Consider the following 18,902-nt stretch of genomic DNA (forward strand, 5'->3'; position numbering starts at 1 on the left):
AACGCAATCTCTACCATGGTGCAACAATGGGGCCCTCTGAACTGTGCCACAGTTTACAGATGTTAGGTTGGCAGGGGGAGTCTAGAAAAGGGCATTTCCCATTGTGCCTCTCCCTACTTGTCTTGCTGTGCTTCTGTCTGCAGTTTACTCTGGCTTTCTGACTGCTGTGGTTTCACTGGCAATTGTGGTTTTCTAGTTTGAACCGTTATGTTAATTTGTTACAAACGAAAAGCAGTGTACGAAGTTTTGAAAGCAGATGAACTATCACCTCTGCTGCATTGTTGCAGCAAGCCCACAAATGAACACCAGACACAAAACCACCTCAGTTATTTAATCAAAATAGGTACAGACAAGTCCATGGTTATTATGGGCCTTCCCATGTGCAGGCCACAGCTTCCCATCATATCAGTTTCTGCAATATGTCATTCAATTCTTGTTTGATTTCTCCCGGGTCAGTTTCTCCACTTCCTTCATGAACCGGAGGCACAGTTCATCTTGCCATGGCAAAGCTACACACTGGACGGCCACAGGGAGTCCCACTGCCCCTTGCACTGCCTGCAGGGACAGAACACAGGAATTAGGTTTTTTTCCTACCAAAGAATGGCTTCTGATGCCCACTACAAAGCAGTTGCTTCCAAACACAACATGATGACAAACCTTCACAAAGATCTTGTCCCACATATCGTTAAAGTGCCCTCTGAAACTCTTCAGCTCCTCCTCATCCTCCTCTGTCACTGACGTGACAGGCACCACCCCGGCGGGGAAGTCCAAATAGTTATACAAGATGGTGTAACTGGCTCCTACTGCAGATACAAAAGGACAGGTTAAAACTTTTAAGTACAGTATAGATAAGGGCACCTGGTCAAATCTCTTTGGCACTTTACCTAATCCCTCTACAGCAGAAAGTGCTTTATGATTCATCACTAAAATACAGATTCTGCTCCTCCTTCTCCTTTTACTGGTGAGAAGACCGACTGGAGAAATCAAGACTTCTCTCAAGCAATGAAACATGGGCCACTTCATACAGGGACTTCTCCATGCCAGTGGCCCTCAATAAGAGATAGCAACGTCTTTCTGGATACTTCCTGTGGGATCAGATTGGCCCATACATAGTAAGGCCCTGACAAATGTTACAGGGGAAGCGCCCACTGAACACATGAAGGGTTGTAATCAATTCAGCGCTAAGCAATCGTTCCATCAGCACAAGGGTTCCTCCTTGTGCAACATAATATTCTCATTCTTTCTCTTCCTCCTCCCCCCAAATCTGTCTTCGTGCTAATGCAACTAGTTCACTGAACATCACCAAAGCTGAATTACACTAGCACCGTCACCATGCAATTGAGACAAGTGTTTGACAAGAACATGTGCCACTACTGCAAACTCTCATCTACACAATTACTCCAGCACACAAATACACTTGCTCTCACAAAAGGGGTATAGATTCACAATTATTCTAAAGCCAGAGCTGGCATGGGAAAACCCCTCCCACCCATCCAAGCCCAGCTGCATCCCTTGTGACAAGTTGCTGTGGGCTTTCAGATGCTGCTGGATTCCAACTCCCATCAGCCCCAGTCAGCAGGTCAGGGATAATGGGAGTTGTAGTCCAACATTTGGAGGGGCACAGCTACCCCACCCTGCCTTAAAGCATGCTGCTACACAATGCCTTATTAGCACAGCTGACTTGGCCTGGATCATCTTGGTGCATTTTTACATTTATATTCGGAGATGGAGCAACATCAGATGCACTCATAGCAAAGGGTTCGGCAACATGCTCAGGAAGCTGCATCCTGGCAACTGTCCAATTGTTTCGACCGCTCCTCAGTCACTGACGTAAGGCCCAGCTGAGCCTTGGGCCACTTTAAAAGAAAGGCAAAGGACAACTGTTCTTGGGCTTGGTGTATATCAAGTTTCAAGCAAGGAGTGGTTAAAGAAAACTGCTTACAAGCAAAACTGGAGCAAAGAAACCATTTCCCAAGGCTCACGACAAAAGCCCCTCTTCAGCATCCTACATTAGGGTTCAGTCAACAGGTGAGGGAGGACAGCAGCAATGACTGGGTTAGCTATGCTCCCCTCTGCCTGGTTGCTGTTCTAGTCACCTGCCATGCATTGGAAGCCAAACTTCAGAAACACTGAGCCTCCAGTACTCAAATAGGCTCTCTGTGGTTCTTTAAGAAGCTTTGACAAGGAGGCTCTCCACTTTGGAAGTTCACTCTCCAAGCTTGTGGAGGGGCGCAGAGCTAATGGCCTCCCTTGAGTGTTTACTTAACCACTAATGTAGAACGCTTGAAGACAACTAGAGAGATATATGCTTTCTATTACATTTTGTTTGCAATTCCCTACTCAACAGCGACTTAGAGAAGAAGTACTGTACTAATAAACTGAATGTATTTCCTATCAGGGTTTTTTATTGCATTGCTCTCTTGTACATTCAGTTAGAAGTACAGCAGTACCATCAACCTCCTTCTCAGGTTGAGAAGATCTTCTGCCAAGCACATGAATGCCACTACACATCACCCAAGCATATGTGCCTTTTAAGTAGGAATCTATTGCTGCTAAGCCACATTGACTCATAAAAGGGGGTTAGGTTGTGCAACAAGATATAGTGTACATCCAGTCCCCAGAATATTGTCTGGACAATAAAAGGGCTTCTGTGAACACAAAGGTTGGCCATTCTTGGCTTAGAGCATCAGAATCCAGTGCAAGTTGCAGTATACATGAAAGTACTCCAACATGTACCAGTGCCCTCTGGAAACTTCATTTCCCATGCAATGTGGAATTACCTGACAATCTCCCAGGCAACCCAATCTTAAAAGCAGGACCCAGGACAGGACAAAGCACCACATCTAGATCTAGCCTCCTCCATTCACCAATGAATTCCTGGCAGTATTCCTAAGAGGGGAGAATAGTTTAAAAAAACAACAGCAGCAGCAGCAACAACAGGCATACTTCAGGACAAGTGGCTGCACAAGACTGGCAGCAAACAAGAATCTAACTAGAGGAACTAAGCATGGCCCCACCCCAAAATTCCTGTTAAGTGAATGGCAGCATCCAAGCATCAAATCAAGCATGAGCATAATGACATTCTCTCCAAGGAAGCAGAAATGGGGGTGTTGGGGAGTACCCTGGAGTCACACAGAGTTTGAAGCAGGAACCAACTGCTTTGGGCTCGCTTGCAATGAAAAGCAGCAATCAAAAGCCTTACTTAAATAAAGCCCCTTTAAAGTTGCATGTTTCTCAAATCCTCTGCAATTGTTACTTCCGCTGCAGCCACATGAGGAGATGACATTTTAAGGGTGGCTTGGAAAGCAGCAGCAATTTCTTATAAGGAATCATCAGCAAGCCATTTTGTTAGTGCCCTTGCAGCTTGAGTCCTCTTCAACGACACAGTTCAGAACTCTGGAGAGCAGCCAAGACCTGCCAGCTTGGGGACCAGTCTCCATAGGTCCTCTCCACCCAATTTCTTCTCTACCAGATGTGGCCACAGGAGCCAAATATGCAGCCCCTCTTCTCTGCACATGTTCACATTTGGATGTAAGAACACAGGGTAGTGCCTTAGATTAAGTCAAGCATCTGGTCTCACCCAGCAGTGACTCTCTGGGGCTTCAGATGGGTGTTTTCTCTCAGCCCTACCTGCAGAAGTCAGGGGTTGAGAATGTATTCTGTTAGAGCTTTATAACTTTTAAAGCTCTGGGGTGGACCAAGATGATATAGAGCAATTCAGATGCCAAAGTGACCAAATGAAGTTCATGACTAATAATACACTGCAGTTGTAACTCTCAGCTATCCCCAAGGATGTTCTTTGTATGACAGACACTCCAGTAATGTCTTTTAACACAGATTTCAATGTACAGTGTTATTTAAAACAGAAGGAAGCTTTTGTATAAAGCTATGTCAGACCTCACTTGGGTACATTGCTGGAGGAAACGGCTGCAGAAGGCTATGTGAGTAAGCCTAGAAACTTGGCTGGATTTTCATATTACAATTTGAAATAAAACAGATATTGTAATATTTCTCACAGGATGGAAGATTTTGGTCCAAGGCTGACAAAGGTTATAATAGCCTTTCCCATAAACTTCTTGGGACATTTATGGAGCTTGAAATACTCTTAAGAACAACAAAAACCCTAAAAGGAAATCTACCTCAATTTCCGTGTGAAGTTCCCAAAGCTCTTTAACAGACCTGAAAATTCAAAAAGAAGCTGCAGGTGAATGAGAAATTGGTGAATTCAGCCTTTATGCTCATCGTTTGTACCAAAATGGTGCCTTCCAGGTATGGCAGACTACAACTCCCATCAGCATGGCCAAAGGTGATGATGGGGTTGTAATCCACCACATGAGCTAGTCACGGCCTATGCTACAGGCAAAACTACACAATACCCCAACAATATGTGGTTTGCTAAGGTATCATATATGGGACTGAGGGGGGATTTGTATGGAAGAAGGGATGAATGGTACAAAACCCTTCCCATCCATGCTCATGAATCCACCTGTGCCTCCATCAAACATCCACACTCCAGTGACCAGGGTTGCTTCCCATTTTAAAACTTTGCTGAGGAGGAATTAAAAAGTAACCAGGAAGGGTTAAGTACCTTCCTATGTCCCGCCTCAATTCCCCCTTAAATATATTTGCATCACAAGGGCAGCAGGGAGCAGCGGTTAGAAACTGCATCTCCCCCCTTAATATACAGTACTACTGTGCATTTTTAAATTTTAAAAATTAAATTTATTAAAGGCAGCTATTGTGCATTTTAAATTTAGACTGCATTTTCCCAGAAAAGCTAAAGGAACTACTTCTCAGCAGGCATGTATAGGATTGTACTGTTAAGATTCCTGCACCAGAACTCAGTGAGGCCATATGAAAAGCCAACCCCATTCTGCTTTGATCTATGCCGAAATTTGCAAGCACAGGAAACTAGTCATCACCTGGACCTTCACGGAAGTTAGATCAGGTAGCATGAGGGGGTGGGAATCAGTGAATGCTCCTCCCATCCATTCTACCCTCAGTGACATCTCCTTCAAATGGGATATGAACAACATAGCTGCTAGCAATGCTAGCATATGAAAGCTGTAAGCCCACCGCACCTCCATCCTAAAGCGTTACCTCTCATTCATGCAACTCAGAATTTTGGACATACGAAGACTCTAGGGAAACAAAGAAAGGACTGATAGGTTTTGAGCTGGAAATGCCCATTACATAAACACATTATGCTCAAACAGAAGTGTACCTTCCATTTAGGAAGTATAACATTATTTTTTATTATTAAGTAAATAACTCATCCTTCACTGGTGGGTCCCAGGGTGGGTTACATGAATTTAAAATATTAAAAACTGTTTAAAAAAAACCTGCAGCCACAGGAGTAGAGTGGATCCTGAAAGCACACAAAGTCAAGGGTAAAGAAGTGTGTCTTCAGCATTCCATTGCACTGAAATGCAATGTTAATCAGAACTGTTGCCCATTCACCAGGACTAAAAAAAAAATACCAACAGCCATAGGCTGGCTTCTTCAGCAAATCAAGACAGGAGCTAGAGAAGGGGAACTTACTATTGGCTTGACAATGCAGGATAGAAGGCTTCGAAACCAATTAGGCAACTTTGCTAGAAGCACCAGTTCCTTTGCTTTGGGATCCGCAGATTCCCCTTTGCTGAAAGGGAACCAAGACAATTAGGTTACACAATCCTCAGTGAATTTTATATTATCTGAACCTTCAGCCATTTCAGCTCCACAGAACCATCAGCCATGGCTACTGATGTTCAGAATGGAACACTGATCGCTTAACAAAAAGAGCCCTTCTTGTCTGGCACACAGAGGCATTCGCTGTAGGTTATATGTTGCATATAGAGTATGTGACCATTTTAAAATGTTTTCAGTGGTCCTTAATGTTTTTGTTTTACAGTGGTACCTCGGTTTTCGAATGCAATCTGTTCCGGAAGACCGTTCGGTTTTCAAAACATTCGAAAACCGAAGAGCCAAGGGCCGTCTGCAATTTCCATTGAGAAAATTGAAAAGCATGTAGTGGAAGCTGTTCGACTTCCAAGGTGCGTTCGAAAATGGAAGCAATTACTTCTGGGTTTCCAGCGTTTGAAAACTGAAGCGTTCGGCTTCCGAAACACTTAAAAACCGAGGTACCACTGTATTTCTGATCACACTGTTCCGCTGCCCTGCTGTTTGCCACCATGACTCTTGGGAGAGAAAGGACAGAATGGAAATTAAAACACTGCACAATAATATTTTACACACACACACACACACACACACACACACACTTATTTCTATTTGCCTCAGGTAAAAAACCTGATGGTTTGCTTTATTATTATTATTATTATTATTATTATTATTATTATTATTATTATTATTATTATTGAAAAAAAAATAGAAAATTCTTTCCAGTAGCACCTTAGAGACCAACTGAGTTTGTTCTTGGTATGAGCTTTCGTGTGCATGCACACTTCTTCAGATACACTGAAACAGAAGTCACCAGGTCCTAAATATAGTGAGGGAGTGGGGAGGGGTATTACTCAGAAGGGTGGTGGGATCTGGTGACTTCTGTTTCAGTGTATCTGAAGAAGTGTGCATGCACACGAAAGCTCATATCAAGAACAAACTCAGTTGGTCTCTAAGGTGCTACTGGAAAGAATTTTCTATTTTGTTTCGACTATGGCAGACCAACACGGCTACCCACCTGTAACTATTATTATTATTATTATTATTATTATTATTATTATTATTCCCCTTGTCCACCATGCAGCAGACAGAACTCTGAAACACAGCAAGATAAAGAGAACAGAAAGGAAAAAAGCAGCAGTGACCTCACCAAGAAAAGTATGAGCTGGATGCTTAGCTAAGTAACCAGTGTGAAAAATGTAATTAAGCAGAACCTTGCTGATGAGTGCATGATGGTGAAAGCCTTTGCACCCAAAGTAAGGTAAGTAACCAATCTTCTTCTTCTTGGAGTTTAATGGTGTGGTGCATATACACATGCCAGCATTTATATATACAGGAATACTTACAAGCCTTTTAAAAAAGTGGCACAGCCATCAGCAAACAAGCCCTTGGGAGAAATGCTACACATGAAGTCATCTGTGCGGCAGGGCTTAAAGGGGACCAGCTAGAAAAGGAAAGCGAGAATACAGGATGAAAATCTCTCTCACCGTAGTGCCACACAAAGACAAACTTTTGACTTGCAATTTAAAAAAATAAAAATAAAATCACTCATTCATTCTGCATGGAAAGCATTCTGCAAGGAGCCAACCTTCCTGGCAGTGACAACCACCTGTACTGCAAGTTCTAGAGGGGGAGGCAGATGTTGTTTCTTTCAAACAACCCTCAACTGAAGCTATTTCTTGCTACCCAGATTCTGGAGTTCTAGAGAAATTGGAGAAGTTTCAAAGTTTTCTCCCCAAAATCATGTGGTGAAAAGAAAAGAAGTAAAATATCTATCCCCACTTAAATGAAAGATCTAGATATGCGGCTATGCTTGAGGTCAGAGCAGTGCGGAATACCGAGTCTAAAGCCAGACACAAATAATCATCATGTATTGTTCATGTTTAGGTCTAGGATCAGCAGATAGCCTAAGAAAATGGAAGGCATTAAAGTTAGCACAGTGCAGTAAGTCACAACCCCACCTTATCATGGCATACTGGGTTCTCATTCTTTAACATGTAAAGCACCACACAAAAAGGGAAATACATTTAAGGACATTTTTTCTTCTTCATTAAAATATGACTGACTTTCTACTCCTTCCTTTCTACTCCTTAACCACCCCTGACAGAGCCACCCCATCTTCTCTTGCCCGGGACATCAATGGAATTATAGGTGGTGGTGGTGGGGAGGGGGTGTTTGTGGGTGTGGAGACAGATACATACTGTGTGCCCAGCCTTTTCCAGAAGTTGCTTGGTTTCTAGTACAGCCCGTCTCATGGAAGGGCTTGCCATAGTGAAGGAATCTGTGACATAGTAACCTATCCGGAGGGGCTGAGAACTGGAGTATACCTAGATAAAATTATCACAAGGTTTAAGAGAACAGTTTGGAAATCAAAACATTACATAATCATTTTGGAGTCTTTAAAGATCAAGCTTGTAAGTGTCTACATCTTATCCTCCAAAGAATCCTGGGAGCTGTAGTTCACCATCCACTAAACTACAACTCCCAGCACCCTTAAACTACAGCTCCCAGTATTCTTGGGGACGGGGTTGTGCTTCAAATCTATGGTCTGAATGCAGCCCCATTCTCTACTAGGTCAGTGATATTTCTCAGAATAGCCCCACATTCATGGCAAGAAAGTATCTTGAAAATCTCAATTCCCAGTGTACCTTAAGCAAAGATTGCTCCCAAACCACTACATCTGCACATGACTACTTTTCACAATAGGTGACATTGTGCCATTTTCTACCTGTTTCTGTAGGGAGGAATGTAACTGAAGAACACAATTCTGCAGTTTCTCATGCAACTGGGACCCTTCATTTTCCCTCACATGCTTGTGGGAATAGGATGAGGACTAGGGAGGCTTCTGGTCTGATCCAGAAGGATTTACATGTTGTTCTTAACTTCTTTCACCCCACAACACCCTTGCCCTCAGCACAGACAGTCAGGAAAACTGGTCCAATGTTCACAGACACACACACACACCCCCATACTAGAATAGACTACTAAACTGCACAATCTGGGATGGCAGCAGAACTTAAAATGTGAGCCAGAGCTGCCTGCTAGATCTTAAAAGTGCCAGTGCTGTGTGACGTACAAATATGGAAGGCGTCCTCTGAGTGTATAAAGAGAGCCTGTTGCATTTCATCACAGCACACTCCAGCACACCTGGGATTAGGGTGAAGGTTTCTAGGGCAGAGGATACAACATTCCCCATAGAAATGAGCACCAGAACCTCCATTTTGTGAAGCTCAAGGTTTGCACTGCAAGGAAAGCACTCTTATTCCTCTCGGACCTTAGTCAGCCCAGTTCTTTCAAGGTACAAAGGGGGTCCATGCCAACTAGCCTTGTCTCCTCCCCGTGTCCAGCCTGGACATCTGCAGGGAGGCAGCCCTCATGCATATATAAGCTGTACCCATAAAGGATCACTCCCTGCAAATGCTTGTGCTGTACACACAGATCCCAGGTTTGGGACTAGTCATAGAATCATAGCCAGATTGCACGGGTGAAGGATTTGGATAAACCACCACCACCACCACCCCCGCACGCGCAATGTCCAGCAACTAAATAAATGTGTGTCTGTCAGCAGTGAATACTGTATGTTAAACTCTTGAGCATCAGTACATAAGGTGTACATAAAATCCCACATATTGGAAGTGGCCCAAAAGGAAGGGCAGAGCAATGTTATTGCTTTCACCATGCATTTGATTATCATAGAAGGCGGGGGGGGGGGTGCCTTTTCCTTCAGCCCTCTAACCTGCTCATTGAAGGGGAGGGGAGGCACTGTGGGATCCAGCCGGAACATTTCATTGCACAAGAGAGCTCTTAAGCAGAGAGCTAAGCTGTCAACGTCTTTCGCCATTGGCCCTACGCCTGCAGCCACTGTAATAAAAAAAGAAAAAACAACAAGTCTTGACAATAGGATAGACTTTCAAAACAGGGAAAACACTTCTGGGAACAAGGCATCATGGGGACCAGAGCACTAACTGAAGCTCTTTTCACCACAGAAAGCAAGTAAGAAGAAATCTCCTAGATGGCAAATTGCCCTGCTGTCTAACACCCCTTTAGAATCTCTTCACCATTCAATAAACAATGAAAACTGAAGTCTTTTTTTAAAAAAAATGTGGTAGCTGAAAAGCAAATTAAAAACTACTGTAAAGGGACTTATGGAAGAAGCTGGTCAGTTATTCATTACAGGAAGGGTGTGGGCAACATGCAGACCTCAGCTCAGAGAGCTTTCTTGAATTTCCACATCTGTTGCCCACCCCAATCACTTCAGTTTTTAAAAAGCTTCTGGTCCTGACGACTGAAGATTTCTACTTCAACATGACAGCAAAATATCAACACACATCCCTAACAGCATGTTTTTAGAACTCATTTTGCAATTTTTAAAAGGATGACACGGTAGAGAGTTGTTGTTGCTGTTGTTTTAAAAAGTGTATAGAGTTGGGTTAACCCATTACTATGTAAGAATTCAAAACTACCACATTTCCACCACCTAGACATCTCACTCTTTCCAAGCAAATGATAATCACTAACCTGATTTCTGCCCACGAATGCTTGGTATAACTCCTTTTTTGCTGTGAAAAGATCACCAAAGAAGATGTTTCAGCACAGCTTTCAGGGTTGCTGGTTTCCAACACCTAGGTTTCCATAGCATTCTAACAGGGAACCTATTCCCAGACCTCAGCAGAGATGCTGCTTCTCACACCTTTGAGGGATCTCTCCACTGAACTTAGCCAGCAACCTAGCGTGTCCCATTAAAGGAAATTCTCAAAATTTTGTCCAGGCAGGGAGAAGATGAGAGACTGGCAGAGTAAATCCCATTAAGTTCAATGCAACTTACTCATAGATAAGCGAGTACAGTATAGGATTGCTGCCCATTTCAAAAGTGCACATCAGTTAATAAATAAATAAAAAATAACTCCCCAACATGTTTAGTGCCTGTGCAAGAACTTAAATTTGTAGCTTTCTGCTCCAAGGGTTAACAGCTTGCCTGATTCTTGGGAGTCTTCTGCCTTTATGTGTACAATGAACCTGGATCCTGCAAAGAACAGCCCCAACCAGCCCCCCCCCAAAGGCTTTAGTCTATATATATAAAGCTTAAATGCTGTCTTTTAAGGCTGCAAACTTGCACTGTACCTAATTCGGCCACCTGTGGTTTTGAATCCACAAATTCCACAGAAAGCAGCCGGGATACGAATGCTGCCTGCTACATCTGTACCAATGCCCAGGATGGATCCTCCGCTTTTAATAAGAGCACCTTCGCCTCCTGAAGAACCACCCGGAGTTTTGGAGTGATCCAGAGGATGGAGTGTCTGACCAAAGATCAGGTTGCTGCAGTCATAGCTAAAAACACAAGAGAAGGCAGTCAGATGATTAAGTCATGCTGGCCACATGACTCGGAAGCTGTACGCCGGCTCCCTCGGCCAGTAACGCGAGATGAGTGCTGCAACCCCAGAGTTGGACATGACTGGACCTAATGGTCAGGGGTACCTTTACCTTTACCTAAGTCAAATATACCTTGCTGCCCCCTATCCCAGATAGGATCTGTGCCCTGGGCTGCAGCTCCCTTGCCCAACCCCCTATATAAATATATTTATTTATTTACTTATTTCATAACACTTATGCACCACTTGATTGGATAAAACCCTCAAAGCGGTTTACAAATAAAGGATAAACTCATCCATAAGATGAATCAATAACCATTTAAGACTTTCAAAAAGTAAAATAGCAGTAGACTAAAAACAGATTAAAACTTGCACCAACTTTCTAAACATCCAGGTAGGCTTGCCTAAACAAAAAAAAATGTTTTTCTCAGGCACCAAAAAGTGTACAGTGAAGGTGCCTGATTCATATCAATAGGCAGGGAGTTCCAAAGTGTAGGTGCTGCCACACTACAAAGTGAGGAAGACCAGGCCAGGGGGTACATACACCATCAGCTCCTGACAGAACCAGCAATGGCCTGAGAGACTCGTCAGGGTCCCAACTTCCCTGGGGCTGCTGAAGACCCGTGTGCACTGAGGGAAGGCAGAAGTGAGAGAGACCAGGCCATGGAGCACACATACCACTGACTCCTAGGTGGCTCAGGAGGACTCTGCCACTGTACTTTTTATATAATGTAGCAGTTTTAGTGTTTTAGAATTGGAACCCACCTCAGCTGCCTCGGCAAAAAGGCAGAGTTAAAATCCAGTGCATAAAATAAACAAATCCTGCAACCAGCCGCTATGTTCCAGTCTAAGATATTACCCTGCCCTTTAATCACAATAATTCATGAGGCACCTAACAAAATACAGAGTCAGAACAAACCCTTTTCAACACCAACAAAATGAAACAATCAGGAATGGCACCTTTCCAGAATGAGAAATGCCCAGGGGCCAAGAAATTAAACATTCTCTAATGAATAATGATGCAAGTTACCAATCCTCTCATTAACACAGAGCTGCCCATCACAACAAAAGGCAGAGCTGTCTACCTTCCTTTTTTTTTTTTTTTTTTTGCATTGGGAAACGGGCCGCTGGAATAAGGGAATTTCCCGCAAAAAAGGGGGAAGTTGACAACTATGACAAAGGGTTGGGTGGGCAGTGGGTTGAGAGAGAATGTGGGACCATTTACCGCTTGACAAGCAGGAAGCAACTATTCCACAGCTATTCAGAGGCTGATTTCGAGAGAAAACAAAGCTATAGAGAATAATTGTCTTTGATAGTTCTGGAAAAGTCTTGTTGCCTAACAAAAACCACTTGCCACACTCCACTGCAATCACAACAATGCCCAACAGTTTAAATGCCTAAAAGAACAAACAAACAAACAAATAATCACATTGGTGCTTGTTTCCGGAAGGCCCATTTTTAAACCACATGGGGGCAGTTTTGCAGTATTCAGTGCATAACTTCTGCCTGACAGCATTTGTTTCAGTCATCCCAGGCTTCTGATGTCTGAAAACACCTATTGAGTTTAAAGAATCAGAGTAATCTAGCCCAACCTCTTGCCAAAGCACGATATCTATAGAACAGAGTTATTGATATTAGAATTCTTGACACTCACAGTATTGTGAGCATGCAAAGTAAGAAGTTTCCTCCGATATATGCACCACTCAGAGAGGCCAGCAGACAAAGGGAGAGAGTTTAAATTCCCTCTTTCGCTTACTCTTCTTCCTAGAGCAACAGGCTCGAGCAAATAAACTGAACGAAGGAAACTCTCTGGCAAAAGGAACGGAAACAAGTGTAGTTTATTGCTCCTTAATGGAGGCTCAATTAACTTACATAAAAATAAAACTTCATTAAAGCATAGAATCAGAGTTGGAAAGTATCTCAAAGGTCATCTAGCTCCCCCCACCTGCCCCCTGCTGATCAAGGATTGCTATGTGGTTTTTTAAGCAATCTAGGTGACCGCCTAAGAAAGGCAAGTCCACCCCCTTTCTGAGGCCACCTGTTCCACGGATGAATAGCTCATACCATAAGGAAGTCCTTCCCAATGTTCAACCAAAATCCTCTTTCATTTAATTTGAACCTGTTAGCTCTGGATCAACAGAGAAGAAAAATTTTGCTCTACCATCTACAGTATGTGACTTCAAACATTTGGCCCTGAATCATGTCTTCTTCAGGTGAACCATATTCAACTCCTTTCCTCATAGCATTTGTTATTTGTGTAAATGCCCACACAGAAATATAGCAAAAAGTGGGGGGGGGGTTAATATGATTTACCTCAATAAAGACTGAGGAACATTGGTTTTTACAAATGGAATTGCTCCTTGGTGTTTCAACACCTGAATGACAACCGCATCTGTTGCTGCAGGCAGGTTGAGATGCTTCACCAGGCCCAATGTGGAGTCATGGCCCTGGGGGTGGGGTGGGGGAAGAGAACAGAGATAAGACACCTGGTTCCTACCCCAGATCCTTCAAATATCACACAGTAATGCTGACCGCAATATTGGTCACAATGCTCTTTCACATATGAATTGGCTAGTAATATTCCTGAGGATGGAGAGTTTTATCCATGGAGAAAATTGAAGCGAGTATCAGTTGTATCCAACATGCCTAAGTTCAGGTCAACATGTACACTAGAAGGCTAACAGGTCAGTCCCACTGCCACTGTTCAGTAGGGTTTCCTCTCCGCACAGGATTCTAGCACAGCAAAAGGTTTTGTAAATGAATTGGCCCAGCAAAAGATAATGTCCCATTGTCCCACTATGTGCAGGAGGGCATTCACAACCAAACACATGTCTCCTACTACAATGCAACTTGAAAGAGGATCTTCTGCATGTGTTGGAGATGGATCTCGGCACATACGAAAGCAATTAGAAGACTGGTCATCACATCAAATTATGGAAGCTCCACTATGTACCGGTAACTGCCATGTCACACTGAAAAACTGCCCCCAAATTAGGAACAGCACATCATTCTGAATGAATCAGACCCCAAGGAATGGGCTCCAAGTAGGGTTGTCATACATCCGGAATTTCCTGGAAGTACCCAGAATACTGCAGTCAGAAGCAGTGTCCAGGCAGAAATCGGCAGAAATGTCCAGGAAAATCCGGACGTATGGCAACCCATTATTTGTGCTGCTTTTATTTAAAAATAGCTTTAAAAGGTCAACAACTTTGGCCAAAAACAACAACTTTTGTGCCCTGATTTTCACTTTCTGAAATATGGCAACCTTAGATCCCAGTCTCATTTCTGCAAAAAGTATAGACGTCATGCTACAATGCCAATCCCACCCTGCCCCTCAGATTCTGCTAGGTAAGAAATTTGCCTCAGGAATTTTTCTAAGACATGGTTTCTCTACAGATTTACTGGTTTGACACATGAGCACAGGGCATTGTTGCCCATGGCCAAGATTGGTGGTACCTTGCAGTTAATGGAGTCCTTGATGCTGATGGGAACGCCATAGAGCAAACCCTTCTTCCCCTGACTTTTCAGGTGCAGAAGCTGAGACTCACAATCTTCCAGATAATCAGTCACACAGTTGACGTCTCTATTCGCTTTCAAGGCCTGTGAAAAGCAGGAAAAGGCAATCAGTTCAACCCACCTTCCGAGGCTATCTGTTCTACAGCTTAGTACCTCATATAATTAAGACATACTTCCCAATAGTTAAGTCAAAATCCCCTTTTATGTACTTGGGAGTTTGGGTTCTACCCAGTGGAGCAATAGAAATAAAGTTTCTCCAGCCCAGAGTGGCTGAGGAAACCCAGCCAGATGGGCGGGGTAGAAATAAATATTATTATTATTAATAATAATAATATTAATAATAATTTCTCCACCATCTATGCAACTTATCAGGTTTAATAAACAAAATGAAGTAATGTGTTTGTGTGAGGGGGGTTATTGTTTTGTTTTATTATGTATTTTATGCTCTCATTTTGTATTTTGATGTTGTGAACTTTCCTGCTATCTTCGGATGAAGGGCAGTACCCAAATTTAATTAATAAATAAAAATATTTGAAGACTGCTCTCATATTGCCTCTTAACCATCTATTCTCCCATCTAAACATAGCAAACTCTTTCAACTTTTCCTCCTAGGATTGGATCAACAGGCCCCTCACTATCCTTGTCCTTCTCCTCTGGACTCTTTCCAATTAAAGTTACTTTTCAAACCAATCGGTTCAGGGTTGGAATGCAAGGGAAATCCATGTTGACACCCTGAGCAGCAGACCAAAGTTCAGACAAAGGATTTACAGTCTGCTATGTAGCATTTATTTGCTTGAGTTTCAAAACCACTTCCGTTCCCGCTGTAGTACTAAGTCCCTTAGTGGCACACGGGGAACAAATTAAGTGCAAAACATTGTGAACAATATTGGCACTATATGAACAACAACAACAACAACATAGATGCCCAACACAAAAACCTTCAAGTATTCAACATTTAAAAAGCACCTAAAATGTTCTAAGCACTGTACAGGTACAGTGGTACCTCGGGTTACAGAAGCTTCAAGTTACAGACTCTGCTAACCCAGAAATAGTACCTTGGGTTAAGAACTTTGCTTCAGGAAGAGAACACAAATCGCGCAGTAGCAGCGTGGTGGCAGCGGGAGGCCCCATTAGCTAAAGTGGTACCTCAGGTTAAGAACGGACCTCCAGAACGAATTAAGTTCTTAACCCGAGGTACCACTGTATTATAATATACATTATACAGCAAGTCTGCTGGCAGGGCCTCATAGCCAGGATACAAGAAGTGGGCAGGGAAAGAAACTAGGGCAAAAGAGGAAAATAAACAAATCCAAAAAATTGGAACAGAGTGATTTTTCAGGCAGGGAGCAGGAACACAAGCTCCCAGCAGCTGTCAATAGGCGGGGTCAGTTCCCTTTCACCTTGAACAAAGGGCACAGTTTACCAGCCAAAACTTCACTCTGGCCATCACATTCCCTTCCCCACACTCATTTCCCTTTGCTTTTGGTGGAATGTCAGCCACACCTCACCTGGTCCATGTAGGCATAGAGGACATTCTCAGGTGAGAGTGATCCATCCCTCAGTTTCCCACAGAGTTCAGGGAGAGCCAAAGACAAGATGGGTTCTGGTTTGTGACCTGGATTCTGAAGGAGAAATAGTAGTAATAATAAAAAAATTAAAAAACTATCAAGTCCAGTGTTTGTTGTTTTCCGGGGGGCACGCAGACCCCTAAACATTTTGTGAATCCAAGTTTGGCCTCATTGAGGGGCAGTATTTCAATATGAGTAGGGAAATGAGAGTACACCTAAACATTCTTTTAAAAAATAACACTGATTGAGTGATATATATATATATATATATATATATATATATATATATATATCATATTACATTGCTGACTCGCACCAACTGTTTCTATAATCCCACAACACAAAAGCAAGTGCTTGTGTTTCAACACAGCAGGAGGAGGGACCCTGCCAAAACTATTTTTGTTGCACAACCTAACGCAATCCACTGGAAAGAGTACTTGACTTGATCTGAAGATGCTGGTCAAAAAACCTGCTTGATCACTGGGTGGCTTTTAGCAACTCTCAGATGCAATTACTCAATGGCTGGTAACATGGGAGCAGCCTCCTTTGCAAAATTGATTCAGGCTTGACTGCATCTATTGCCTGGATAAAAGAAGTGGTACAACTGGCAGTGTTAAAGGCCTTCCAACCAGTGGTGGAGCTACCTGCTCCGGCACCAGGAATGGCGTACATCTGGGGGCGTGGCTGGTGCACGTCCCAGGGGCTGTGGTGCATGTCCTAGGGGGCATGGTACACATCCCAGGGGGCATGGCTCACCGCCCGCGGGGGCGTGGTGTGCATCAGGGGGAGCGTCAAGCGGTGCACGTCCCGGGGTGTGCGTGGTGATGGCTCTGCCCCCCAATGGCACCCGGGGCGGCCCACTCCCCCCACCCCCACCTTTGTCCGCCAGTGATTCCAACACTCCATCACATTAAGATTAACAGCCAGTGGAGCACTTGATGACATGGCCTGATGAATTCTCCTCTCTCTCAAATCTTGATTACATGGAGACTGGACTTGTTGTGGCCACATTGTTTCTTCACTGTTTCTTCCATTGCACTCTGGGACAGGTAGGTGGCTTGCATTTCAGGGTCTTGTACTGTCCTAACCACGCTTAGTGAGGGAATGACACTCACTCCAAGGCCACTTGTTGAGTGGAACAGTGGGTGGGATGGCCCACACTTCCTGCCCATTCTCCCCGCCCTACAGCTAAGCACTTATGGTTGAATTTTCAATCATATGTTGAACACACATAAGATGTGATTGTGCTGTACTTCTGAAAATCACTGGGAACTTTCCAGTTCTTCGACCTAAGCTTTCTTGAGCTTGAAATCTACAACATACTTAAAAATAAATAATAATATTCAGCGTCGTGTAATGGTTAGAATAGGACCATGGAGACTAAATTTCAAATCTCAATATACTCAGGAAGCTCACTGTGCAAGTCACTTTCTCTCAATCTATTTTGAACTGTTAAATAAATAAACCCAAGCCTTTGATTGGATTGTGACACCTCAGTCACCAGCCCAGCCCAACTCACATAAGTTTAGCAACCGAAATTTTCTTCACCATCATTCTACCACATTTCAACACTTGGCTGTTCTTAATACCACAAACCATGGTAAAGGACCCCTTTACACAGAACAGAGTCCATGCAGCTTCTCCCCCTGCCACAGCACTGTGAAAAGGCACACCCGATCAAACACTCCCTTTTAGAAACCCTTAAAGCACGGGCAAGCGGAATCAATCTGGGGGCCGCCATCCCCTTCTGGGGGCCACATACGAGTGGTGCACAGATTCAGAAGTTAAAGTGAGCAGAGCATTGAATGTAAAAATTGCTTTCATACAGCAGGCTAATTTCAGCACGCAACACACAGACACACCCCTTCTCCATCTTCCATCCAAGGACACCTTCCAACGGGGGAAGGAGGACACGCATACAGACAGACACACACTCAATGAGATGCTGAAATAGGGCCAGTAGGGGGCGCGGCTGGGAAGAAGGAGGCTTGGTGTGTGCATTCACAAACACACCGGGGACAGAGGCATCTCACCACAGCCTTAAAGTTACAGGAGGAGCCTTCGACGTTAGGGCAGCAGCTGGCTCTGCCCGTGACCCTCCACGGGGAGCAAGCCAGCCAGTCTTTCCGCTTCGGGGGTCTATTGATGACCCTTGCTCGGTGCCTGCAGCTGCCTGCCCTCCCCGCGGCAGGAATCAGGTGCGCTCAGCGAGGAGCAGCTTCCAGCCCGACGCGACGCCACTACCTGCTCTTTGAACTTTCGGGCAGCCTTTTGCATTCGCTCCAGCGCGCGCTCTCGCCTTTCTTTCGCCTCTTCCACCTTCCTCTGGACTTTCCTCCGCCGCCGCCATCTCAGCAGGAGGACCGTCGCCGCCGAGCAGCACAAGAGAGCCGAGACCAGACTGACACTCATCCTCGCCTCTCGCCCGGCTACTGCTTTGTCCGCTACCACCGACCGCAGCCAGCTGACAGCGCCGGAAGGCGCGGCCCCGCAAAGGGCGGAGACTGGATTCAGGGGCTTGGACTCCCACACGGATTTCTCCAAACGCGGCGCGCCGGAAACGCCTTCCGTTTTAATGCCTTCCTCCAATTAAAATCCACCCCGGGTTTCCCGGATATACAGTGCTGCTGCCCGAGAACCCCCACCTGCGATTTAGAAAGGGACAAGTAAAGTTTCTGGTCTGTAACGCAGCGGAGGATGGGAAGCTCTGGTGACTGAGCGAGGGTCGCCACACGCCAAAGAGGATGGGGCTCCCGCGCCTTTAATAGTTGGGAAGAAGGAGGGATGT

At 44.3% G+C, this 18,902-nt stretch overlaps 1 protein-coding gene across 1 annotated transcript; it reads right to left on the reverse strand.

Annotated features, from left to right (window-relative positions):
- Positions 1–318: 318 nt before the first annotated feature.
- Positions 319–18,526, reverse strand: LOC117048429 (fatty-acid amide hydrolase 1-like). The gene is made up of 15 exons (XM_033152233.1): positions 18,359–18,526; positions 16,055–16,168; positions 14,487–14,630; positions 13,344–13,477; positions 10,783–10,989; positions 10,180–10,220; positions 9,398–9,522; positions 7,863–7,988; positions 7,008–7,105; positions 5,542–5,641; positions 5,101–5,141; positions 4,140–4,179; positions 2,781–2,889; positions 658–803; positions 319–555 (listed from the first exon to the last, which is right to left on the reverse strand). The coding sequence occupies exons 1-15, from the start codon at positions 18,524–18,526 to the stop codon at positions 427–429; spliced, it is 1,722 nt and encodes a 573-aa protein (XP_033008124.1). The 3' UTR covers positions 319–426.
- Positions 18,527–18,902: the final 376 nt, after the last annotated feature.

The sequence above is a fragment of the Lacerta agilis genome, chromosome 6 (genome assembly GCF_009819535.1).
Source record: "Lacerta agilis isolate rLacAgi1 chromosome 6, rLacAgi1.pri, whole genome shotgun sequence".
Lineage (NCBI taxonomy): Eukaryota > Metazoa > Chordata > Lepidosauria > Squamata > Lacertidae > Lacerta > Lacerta agilis.